The 12,512-nt window shown below is 37.3% G+C and overlaps 2 protein-coding genes across 2 annotated transcripts; one reads left to right on the forward strand and one right to left on the reverse strand.

The window, feature by feature from the left end:
• Positions 1-776: 776 nt before the first annotated feature.
• On the reverse strand, positions 777-1,187 carry LOC131254139 (RING-H2 finger protein ATL51-like). The gene has a single exon (XM_058255145.1). The coding sequence runs from the start codon at positions 1,185-1,187 to the stop codon at positions 777-779; it is 411 nt and encodes a 136-aa protein (XP_058111128.1).
• Positions 1,188-7,201: 6,014 nt separating this feature from the next.
• Positions 7,202-7,975, forward strand: LOC131253872 (protein mago nashi homolog). Its single transcript, XM_058254999.1, is given in 1 exon segment — positions 7,202-7,975. A coding segment is annotated over 1 exon segment (456 nt). The 5' UTR covers positions 7,202-7,266; the 3' UTR covers positions 7,723-7,975.
• Positions 7,976-12,512: the final 4,537 nt, after the last annotated feature.

Genomic DNA, 12,512 nt, shown 5'->3' on the forward strand with positions numbered 1-12,512 from the left:
GGTTTACAGTGAAAAGTAAAGATTTTTTTCTCTATAAAAGGATAATTTGTCATTAATGTAACAAGCACATATGATCCGTGATTATTACTACGAATCCATCATGAATTATTCGTGTACATTACCAACATTAAAAGCCAATCCACCTAACGCAAACTAAGCATAAAATATGGATAGAACAGTTGATATGATGATTTGTATAGTTTTCTTATCTTAATTTAGTTTGTAAAATTATACCTCATCAATAAATAATACAACTTGTTCACATGATAGGTCCATTTGGAATTCCCATTGATGCCAAAAATCTACTAGATGGGAAAATTCCAGCCATTAAAGTTTAGAAATCAAAAAGATTATATATATATATATATATATATATATATATATATATATATATTATCTCAATTTTAGAGATGAATACAAAACCTTCCTAAATATTAGAATACAATAAAATGCGCAACAAAAATACTTTCAAGCCCTATCATGGCATAACTGATGAATTTCAACGGTTCTCACTTGCTTGAACCAGAAGTAAAGTGGCTCATCTTTGATACACATGTACAACATGAAGGCCGTTCATCAGGTGAGGCCCATCTAAATCACATCAAGTCCACACATCAAATTACCCCACGCAGTGTATAAATGGTCAGTGACAACTTCAACATATTCAGCTTTGCCCTACCTCCTAAACTTCGGGCCCACAACAGTTCACCGTCGCCCATTGGACCCTACCTGATGAATGGCACATATGTCACACACGCGCAAGAGAATACCATTGACTACGCAACCAAATTCCGCAAACCACCGGATTCTGGTGCAACCACTGGCTGTAGAATGGGTGGAGGAACCAAATGGGTCCGGCAGAGCGGACAGTTGGAATGCGAGAAGAGCCACATATCGATACAAGGCGCATGAAAAGAGTGCAAGCACTCAGGCAGCAGGCGTACCTCGTCCCCCTCCTCGAACTCGCACAAGCACACCGCACATTCGCTTTCACAACCGTTGATCTGCGCCTCTTTCCGGTACTTATACGCTGGGATCATTTGTATAATAGAATTCCCTAACCTACTCCTTTCTTCACGTGATGAAGATGGTGGGCCAAGCCGGCGCCGTTCACGCCATCTCAGAAAAATGCAATCGTAGATCAGGACGACGACGACCGTCGATATGATGCCGATGAGGGTCACCATGACGGGGCCCATGAGAGGGCCCATGAGAGGGAGATTGGCAAGGCTAGCTAGAGCAAGAAAGATTAGAAAAAAAAAAACAAAAAAACTAACGGCGATGATTGCAAGGGTGCAACATGGTCCTACTATGGGTATTATATATTTGTGGGAGTACGTTGTGTCTCTGTCCGTTCCCATGCAAGACAATACGTGCATTAAAAATGAAAATATCGTGTATTTTATCAAGGAGATTGAGTTTCCTGTTTGTGATGTCGTGCGTAGAATTTGTACATATGAGGGGCCATGGCTGGTTTATCCCAGCAGTTAATCCTATGGCCCCATCATGGATGGACCATTGTAAAAAAATATCTGAAGTTGGTCGATCCTTACCATCTAATCGTTTGTATTTTCTCCATTGAATGTGGACTATATATTGGTGAATTTCTTCTTAATGATGCACTTACATGCCAACAATGGAAAGGTTAGATTTCTCCAAATGAAGAGATATTTTGGGCATGGTTCATTTGTGAAGGGGGCCATCAGATCAATGGTTTGGATGTAGTAACCATGGGCTCCGATCTTTCTGCTTTTGGTAAGAGATGATCTCCAACTGCCGGCTTTCCTGCCAAAATGTTGTTTGTGACTTCGCGTATGACATTGAAGCCATTCAAATGGTCGGTCGAGCGATGAAGATCACTTGGCCAAAATTGGGCTGATCTATGACTCCATGTGGCTAATGAACCTCACTTAATCTGCAGGTGCGGCCCACCTGACGAGTGGATCAACCTGATTTTTGAAAGAGGTGAACCTGCGGCACACCTAAAGAGTGGATCAGACTGATTTTTGAAAGAGGTGATCTTGATGGTGCAGCCTACCTTTTTTGCATGGGTCAGATATACGCATGTGACACCGTCACCTTGGCGGGAAAGTCAACTGAACTTGCACCACATTTTTCCCACCAAAATTAATTATGGTGCACCTTGAAGCTTTGGATTGATCCACGTTTTGCTCCACATTGGAGGGGGCAATATATGCATGACAGCTAGACTATTAAATTAGTATATTCTAAGATTGGTATTATCTATGATTTTATTTCAAAATATAAGGTGTTTTTTTAATGAGAGTTTTTTTGTAAATTTTCAAATTCCTTTCGAAAATCAAGAATACCAGAATTTCAAAAAGAAAAAAGTTTATAATTATCTCCAATAACTAGGGCTGTACACGAAACGAGTTAGCTCGGTTAGCTCGCTCAACTTGACTTGAAAAAGATCAATTCGACTTGGTTAGAAACTGAGTTCGAGCCGAGTTGAGCTGATTTTTTGAGCTTGAAAAAATTTCGAACCGAGTTTGAGCTTGCCTGAGCTCGACTCGACTCGGATCGAACCTAACTTGAATCGAACACGGATCGAACCAGTTCGGTGACTGATTGCTTGCCTCCAAGTGCAGAGGTTCGTAAGTAATATCTTGTGAATATAGAGTTGATCGCACATGGAGACGAATTGTGAGAAGGAGAAAATCAAATGCAAAACAAACTAAGTAATAAAAAAAACTAAACTGATGATTTAATTTTAAGAGTTTTAAATGAATGTAATTCAATTGAATTAAAATAACACCCAAACTTCAAAATTCTACACATAGGTTAATGTTCCAAAATCATGATGACTTGGATAACACAACTAGGATCTGAGCACTATGGTCAGCCTAATCGGAAAATAAAATAGTTTAAATATTTTAATAAATGATGTAAAAGATTAGAAAATCATGGATTTGCACCATTGATATATATTCTCAAGCATCAATGATTTTAAGAAATCATATCTATAAGATAATGAAAATCAAAGAAATATAACAAGTTGAGAACCTCTCCTATCTAGGAAATCTAAATGATCTAGGGTAAGCCTATCCATCAATGTGGATCTCATATGATGGAAACATATAATTCTCACATGAGGATAAAAAACCTAGACCTAAACAATAGATAACATGTATACACCATTCTTCTCATCATTAAAATAATCAATCATCATAACTATGAAAACATTAAACTAATGTGCATCCATTCTAGCTTGGATTGGAAGGAACTTATAAAAACATAATTAGAATAGAGAAAGAAAGTAACAAGAAAGAAATAAATGTAAATAGAAAATATTTAAAAGGAAAAAATAACTTATAAAACTTTAATAAAATTGAAAACCCTCTAAAAACCTTAAATTTTGCTCTTGAATACTTTTAATGATGCTTAGGAATGCCCTGGGAAGCCCTATTTATAAGTGGGGAACTCTAATTTTCGTACAAAGTTGGAAAACTCTAGAAATTACCTCAAATTTAGGCAGTTTCTCAAAATAGACTTCTTGCTGCGCAGTTTATTTAAAATAGATTTTTACGCCATGTGGTTTCTCAAAATAAACTTCAAAGTTTAAGAATATACTTTTTCAAGACGTTTTTAAGATTCTTCACTTCAAATCTTCGATTCTTTTTATTCCTTACTTGATTTTCTTAGATCTTTAGCATGTGAATTCTTCAATCTTGGTCTCCTAAGATTCATCCATTGCCCTGGTGATTCTTGAGCATCAAATCCATGCTTTTAGCATCCTTTTTCAATCCAAGCTCTTAAATTCTCCTTGCAACACATACATGAGTAAAATAGAACATTAAGTTGATTCATGTTCATAAAACCAAAATATAAATGGAAAAAATTATGCAATATTTGAGTCTCAACATTACTTTAATATTGATGTTGCTCACCAAGTGTTTGACGAAATGAGTCAACGAAGTGTCGGTTGGTGGCAAGGAAGGTATGTATATAAAACAAATACCCTTTTTTCTTGATTTTGATGTTATCTACAAGGTGTTTGATGAAATACCTGTAAAGCTGCTACTGTTATTTTACATACGGTTAGAATTTGAAGGTGTAGTCCATGTGTTTGTGAAAATGCTGCACAGGCGAACTCGGCTCGATCTTGGCTCGAGCTGCTGACTTGAACTGAGTAGAGCCGAGCTGGCCAGTCAAGCTCGAGGACTGAGTTAAGCCGAGTTCGAGCTAGGGTCAGCTAGTGGCCGAGCCGAGTCGAGTTGTGCCAAGCTAGACTCGGTTCGACTCGTGTACACCTCTACTAATAACTAAGGATGATTTTCTTGGCTATGATTAAAGAACCATTCATTTTCCCGCCATTAACTGGATATATATCTAAGATCATCCCAGCAAGATGCATGACTAATAAAAGGTAAGTACCACATCATACACAATCCATTTATGATCCTAACTATATATATATATATATATATATATATATATATATATATATATATATATATATATATATATATTGGCCATGGACTCATGGTGGTGGGTGGGTCTCACATAAATTTTCCTATGAATTACTCTTTTGCTTATCTTTCATAATTAAAATTAAATTTTAAATTTAATGATAATTTCATTGGAAAAAGAGAGATAAGAAAATTAATAATATTGTATTTGTTCATTATGTTCACCTATGGACAATCTAAGATGTTGATTGTAATTTGGGGGCCATCTCCACCGTAGAATCAGAGGGTTGACAAGATCTTCTTTGTTCCTGACATTTGGACATAAATTGTCTATCTTCGGCTTTATGTGAAGGTTCCAAGATCGTGTAGACCATTAGAATCCATGGGCCCACCCATTCGAGTTGATTTTTAGTGGTATTAGAGTGTCTTATGTGTAGACCATTAGAACCCATGGGCCCACCCATTCGAGTTGACTTTTAGTGGTATCAGAGTGTCATAAGACGGATCTCCAATTTATGTGTCGTACTGAGGTAAGTGTTGAGTCCATTAAGCATAAACACAATGGATACATATGATTTACAATGGATCCATTCCTAAGTATACCATGCATCATAATATTAAATTTCTAGAAATACATAAACCAAGAGGATGGTTCTTATCATACTTGCACGAGATTAATTGTGTGGAAGATTCCAACCATAAGGTTGTTGATGTTGATATCCTCCAACCTAGAAAATCTCTCCCTAATCTATCGCGGATGGAGGGGATCTCAAGAGAAAACATCTAATCCTCCACTAGGGGCTAAGGATGGCCGGTTCCATCTACTCAAGTGGACCATAGAGAAGAGGTGGTGGTGGTGGTGATGATGATAAATGGAAGAGAGAATGATCTCTCTCTCTCTCTCTCTCTCTCTCTCTAGGTGGGACATCCAAGCAGGGTCACGCCCAAGCTCTCTCTCTCTCTCTCTCTCTCTCTCTCTCTCTCTCTCTCTCTATTCTAGCATTCCCTTTTTGCAATAGGATAGAATAAATAGATAACAAGTTGGATTTATGAGGATTCAGGTTATTGTGTTCTACTACCCTATGAACTTCAATGTACCTTGCTATGAAGAAAGTTCATTGATTCACCTCACACATGCACACACTTGATCTAATCCCTTGACTACCTAGGTCATCTACCTAAGATTTAAATCGCATGTTAGCCACAAAGGTGGATCATCATATTATTATCAAGTGTGGTAAAAAAAGGTTTTAACAGTTAAAATAGAACTTTAACAATTGAAAACTTTAAAAATGAGTTAAAACAATTTTGAACAAGGGATAAGTGGACAAATCATTTGATGATTCCTTAATCTAATTAGATCTAAGCCATAAATAAGTTGCATAGTAAACCTAGTGGATCCTACGTTGGCCCGTGCACGAATTAATGAACATTGATGAACGCACCTGGCATTACCCACTTCTAATATGCAGGTGCGGCCCACCTAACATGCCAATCATCCTTATTTTTTAAAGAGGTGATCTTGGTGGTGCGACCCTCCTTTTTTTGAATGGGTTAGATATCCTACGCATGTGACATGGGAAAAATGGGTTGTTCGCCATGTTATCATGCATTCAGTAGGTGTAGGTGATCACGTCTGTTTTGGTAAGAACAATTGATCACCTAACAACTAGGTGCATACCAACATAACATGCACCACATCTTTCCTGTAAAAATTATTTATGGTGCACCATGAGTTTGGAATCTTTGAAACTAAGATTGTTATTTTCTATGATTTTATTTCAAAATATAGGGTTTTTTTTTTTTTTAATTATTTTTATTATTTTTTATTTTTTTAATGAAAAAGTTTGTACCTTTATAAAATCAAGAATATCATAATTTTAAAAAGAATAAAAGTATAATTGTCTCTAATAATGATGGATGATTTTCCTAGCTATGATTAGAGGATTCATTTTCCCCACCATTGAATGGATATCAGGACAATCAAAGGTAATTTCGATATGACATACAATCCATATATGATTGGACCTTTTTTATGTTGGACATGGCCATGGTGGGTCCACTTGTTGGCAACCGCTAGTGGGTGGGTCCCATGTGAATTTCCCTTCGAATTCCTCTTTTACTTTCTCTTTTGAAATTATATTTCATAATAAAATTAATTTTAAATTCAACAATTATTTGATTGAGAAAATGGAGATATCAGATGAGAAGGGATTATCTCCTCAATCATATCATTCATACAACCGAGAGAGATTTTAGAAAAAAAATATTAAGAAAATTAAGTGTTCTATTTATCCATTAGGCTCACTTCCGGATAAGCTAAAACATTGATCATAATCTGGGGACCATCTTAACCATAGAATTAGAGAGTTGATAGATCCTATCCTCTTTGCTCCTTTAATATTGGTTAGGTGGACATTTGGACATTGACCATCCATCTTTGACTTTATGTGAAGGTCCGAAGATCATGTAGACTATTAGATCATGCGGGCCCACTCATCCGAGAAGACTTCCAGTGTTATCAGAGCATCATCAGACGAATCTCCAATTTATGTGGAAGAAATCACATTGAGGTAAGTGTGTCCATTGAGCATAAACGCAGTGGATATGCATGATTTTCATGATTTAAAATGGATCCATTCCTAGGAATACCTATGCATCATGACATCAAATTTCTAGAAATACATAAACTAAGAGGATGGTTCAGATCATACATACATGAGGTTAATCATGTGGAAGATCCTAGTAATGAGATTGTCGATGCTCACTCTCTCCACGAGAAAAATCAAAACGAGAAGAGACGAGAAGCTAGCAGGAAAACGGAAGAAGAAGGAAAATGTCAGGAGTGGAAAATCAAGGAGAGTTCTATCTGAGATACTACGTAGGGCATAAGGGTAAATTCGGGCACAAATTCCTAAAGTTCGAGTTTCGGCCTGACGAGAAGCTCCGATACGCCAACAACTCCAACTACAAGAACGATACAATGATTCGTAAGGAAGTCTTCCTCACTCCTGCCATCCTCAAAGAATGCCGAAGAATCATCGCCGAGAGCCAGATAATGAAGGAAGACGATAACAACTGGCTCGAGCCGGACCGGGTGGGCCGGCAGGAGCTCAAGATCGTGATGGGGAACGAGCACATCTCCTTCACCACTTCGAAGATCGGATCTCTTGTCGACATCCAGAGCAACAAAGATCCTAAAGGGCTTTGCATCTTCTGTTACCTTGTTTAGGACTAGAAATGCTTTGTGTTCTCATTCATTTCTCTGCATTTTAAGATCAAACCCATCTAGAGGCAGCGTCATTGTTTCACTGTTGCCAAGTGCCAACATTTCATAGCTTCGAGGTTGAATGATGTGGTGAATTTGATTTTTGGTGGTACTCATCACAAACATGAGAGTGTTTTCTACACTTAATGCATTGAAGTATCCATAGATTTCTATCCTTTGTCGAGTAGGTTATCTATGTAGATGTTGCTGACATTGATGTGTATTTGAACTTTAATGTGTTTTATTTATATTTTTATGATCTTTCACAAATAAAAAAGAGAGATTGTCGATGCTTATCCTCCAACCTACGAAGTCTCTCCCTAATCTTTTTCTAATGGAGGAGATCCCAAGGAAAACGTCTAATCCTCTAGTAGGTCCAAGGATCACGCATTCCATCCACTCAGGTGGACCATAGAGAAGAGGTGGTGGTGATGATGATAATGATAAAGGGAAGGGAGATGGATCTCTCTCTCTCTCTCTCTCTCTCTCTCTCTCTCTCTCTCTCTATCTATATATATATATATATATATATATATATATATTCTAGTGTTCCCTTGGTATAATAGGATCTATAAATTGATAATGAGTGAGGGTTTTGGAAGATTCCAATTATGGTGATCCACCACCTTACAAACTTTAATCTACCCTATTGTGAAGAAAGTTCGTTGATCTGCCTAACACACACACACACACATACACACACTTATGATCTAATCCCTCCACTGCCTGGACCATCAACCTAAGATTTAGATTTCATGTTGACTATAAAGGTGGACCATTATATTATTATCAAGTGTGATAAAAAAATGTTTTAACGGTTAAAATAGAACTTTTAACGCTTGAAAGCTTTTAAAAATTGAGTTAAAACCTTTTGAATATATGGCCCAGTAGAAAAATTACTTGATGATTCTTTGATCTATTTAGATCTATGTCATAAAGAAGTCTCATGGTAAGTCCAGTGGATCTTACATTGGTGTGTGCATACATCAATGGACATTGATGAATGCACCCAGCATCACCCACTTCGAATGGCTTCTTAGAAGCCTAGTAAAGTGAGCTAAAATCCCTTAGTTAAAATTCAAGACCCTTACATGCTCTTAGGTCTAAGCATTGATTAACTTATGTGCACCATCTAGTGCATGATCAAGTCATCATAGTCTAGGCTAATATACTCCCAACCTATTGACTTAAACTTTGATCCAATGGTGTAAGTGTCCAAAAGTTTAAACCAAGATCTTATTATATGGTATACTCATACTTCCGTAGAGGGTAAGGTGAAAGGCGCAACCAACACCAAGCCAATTCCCGATAGTGGAGACCTTCTATCTTGACCCAAGTCAGTCCCCTTATATAGAATGACCATACATATTAAGAATGATGTCCATAAATGTGACCTAAGTATCTGTGTCATTCATGGATCATCAGGTTACTAAGATCTATGTGACACAACTTTTCTTGATCAATAACCACTATGTCTAATCTAGTTCTTAAGGACTAGGGGATGTACTCTTCACACAACCCACATTATTTAAGATTAAGGTTATACTAAATTTATCTAAGGCATAAAATATATATATATATATATATATATATATATATATATATATATATATATATATATATATATATATATATATATATATATATATATATATAAATTCATCTCGATCAGTAGGTCATCTTTGTGGGGGCCATCTTAATGCAAGTAGTAAATTTATGCCATTCATTTTTTCTTCCACCTAAAAAGAGTCTTGAAGTTGAAAAGTCAACTCGAAAAAACACTTAGGTGGACCACAACTAAGTAAATAGTGAGTATTGAATGTCCATTAGTGAGCCTTAGTGTGGGCCACATAAGTTTTGTATCAGGATGAAATTTTGGCCCACTGATCATATGAGTGGAACCAATCATATGGTCGGCTAAGATTCCCACCATCACTATAAGAAAACCTACTTTTATCGACGAAAATATTCGTTGCTAAATGCTATTTTTTCATAAGTAAAAAGTTTTACTGACGAAAAAATTCGTCGGTAAAAGACAGATGGAAAAGGCTTTTACTGACGAAAATTTGAATTGTCGGCAATGGCAAGATTTTTACCGACGAATTTTTTCGTAGGTAAAAATATTTAATGATGCAATTCCATCCCACCTAATCCCTTGTAATCCGACTGCCCAAACATGCCCTAAGTAACTTTGAAGTGCCTGTGTATCAATCCCCAAATCCCTAAATTGGTATTGAGATTGAGAGAGAGAGAGAGAGAGAGAGAGAGAGAGAGAGAGAGAGAGAGAGAGAGAGAGATCGTGCGTGGGTAGGGCGTTTGGCAATGGACCACAAGAGAGATCAGAGAGAGAGGAAGAGAGAGACAGAGAGAGAGAGGAGGGAGAGGATGCGAGAGAGACATAGAGAGGAGAGGGTGGAGAGATCAGAGAGAGAGGAAGAGAGAGATAGAGAGTGAGAGGAGGGAGAGGGTGAGAGAGAGAGAGAGAGAGAGAGAGAGAGAGAGAGACTGCCGCACGGGCGCACGACTTAGATATGTTGAGTAGCAAGTTGGCTACTAAAGTGACGCCGCCAAGTTCTGTGGGCCCCACTATGATGTATGTGTTGTATCCACACCGTCCATCCATTTTGAGATATTATTTTAGGGCATGAGCTAAAGAATGAGGTGGATAAAAAGATGTAGTGGACCTCACCACAGAAAATAGTGGGGAGAGTGATTCCCACCGTTGAAACTATCTTAAGGCCCACCATAATTTTTATTTGAAATCCAACCTATTCAAAAGTTAAAAAAGACATGAAATAAGGTAAAACACAAATATCATCTTGATCTAAAACTTTCGTGGCCTTTAGAAGTTTTTAATGGTGGGTGTCACTGTCCCCACTGTTTTCTGTGCTGGGGTCCACTGGAGCTTTGGATTTATCTTTGGATATTGCCCTAAAATGATCTCTCCAAATGGATGGAAGGTGTGGATATAAAACGTACATCATGGTGGGGCCCAAAAATGAGAGGTATATAAATATCAGGTGGACCACACCACATGAAAACAATAGTGATTGGATATCCATCATTAAAATCCTCGTAAGGCCCACTGTAATTTTTATTTGGCATCCAATCTGTTTATTAGGTCATACAGGCCTAGATGAAGGGGAAAAACAAAAATCATCTCGATCCAAAACTTTTATGGCCCCCAAAATGTTTTAAATGGTTGACGCTCATTCAACACTATTTCTTGTAATGTGGTCCATTTCAAATTGGGATATGCCTCATTTTTGGTCTCATGCCATAAGATGATCTTTAAAAATAAATGGATGGCATGGATTAAACACATACATCATGGTGGGGCCAACACATCACCAACCACCTGCCATTGGATGGTGTAGGGGGAGTAGCCAATCCGTTCCCCTTATTTGTGGTGTGGTCCATTTAATCTTTGGATATGATTCATTTTTTGGATAATTCTATAAAATGATTTCAAAAATGGATGAACGGTGTGGGTTGATCCCAAATTTTCGGTAAATCCAAAACTCAAGTGGACCATGCCACACAAAACAGTGTGGAATAATGATTTCCACCATTGATACCTTCCTTGGGCCCACAGTAATGTTTATTTGTCATCCAACATGTTCATAATATCAAAAAGATATGAATGAAGGGAAAACACAAACATCAGCTTGATCCAAAACTTCTATGAATGTTATTTTTAATGGTGGATGTTCAATCCCCAATTTGTAGTCTGAGGCTAATTTGTAGTCCACTTAAGCCTCAGACAACACCCCCCCCCCCACACACACACACACACACAATTTTTTAATTAATATCTTAAAATGATCTGAGAAAAGCGTTGAATGGTATGAAGAATGTCAATCCATGACTTGGGTGGGCCACACCACATAATATCGTGGAGAGGGGTTTCCTTAAAACTTTCATAATCATATATTGGGCCTGCCTAATTGTGATTCACATATCTAACCCACTCATTATGTGTGTCCCACTTGGATGAGGGGTCGGACCCAGTTTCAGCCGCATTCAAAACTCATGTGGGTCCCACCAAGTGCTTATATATATATTTTTTAGATGTCTTCACATAGTTTTAGATGGTATGGCCCACCTGAGTTTCGTATGCAGATGATTTTTGAGATATCTCATAAGCTAAACGGGACACATCAAATGCACAGTGTTGATGTTCGACACACATCATGATGGGCCCCACAAAACTTACTAACATTAATTCTTAGGTTCTCAGGGTGTCAATAAGTTGGGTCACAATTTTGACCAGAATATTTGACCCATTTTACATGTCTGGTCCATTCACTCTATTTTACTGATCATTATCCTCAATTTAACTAGTTACTCGCCCCGATCATGCTACATATGAGAAAGATATTGGGCAAACAAGATTGATCAACAATTTGAGTGAATTTTGATTTAAACATCTGAAGTTATTTACTCTTCAATTTGGACTGATCAAATTGTCCAAAAACGGTTAAAGGTTATTCAAAATATCAAAAATATATGAATGAATAGAAAACACAAACATCAGCTTGATCCAAAACTTCTATGGCCTCCAAGAAATTTTAAATGGTAGAGGTTCAATCACACCATTTCCTATGGTGTGGTCCACTTGAGCTTTGGATATGCTTCCTTTTTGTTCTTTAGACCTCAAATTATCTGTTAACATGGATGAATAGAGTGGATAAAATAAATAAATAATAGTGGACCTCACAAAGTTTACTCTGGTAAGGGTAACGAGTAACTCACCTAAATATAGTGGAGAAGGGTTTCCTTAAAACATTCATAATCATATATTGGGCTTGCCT

Source organism: Magnolia sinica, chromosome 8 (assembly GCF_029962835.1).
Source record: "Magnolia sinica isolate HGM2019 chromosome 8, MsV1, whole genome shotgun sequence".
Taxonomy (NCBI): domain Eukaryota; kingdom Viridiplantae; phylum Streptophyta; class Magnoliopsida; order Magnoliales; family Magnoliaceae; genus Magnolia; species Magnolia sinica.

Excerpts from the sequence above, each read along its gene's own strand:
- LOC131254139 (XM_058255145.1), bottom strand. The coding sequence starts at position 1,187 with ATGGTGACCCTCATCGGCATCATATCGACGGTCGTCGTCGTCCTGATC.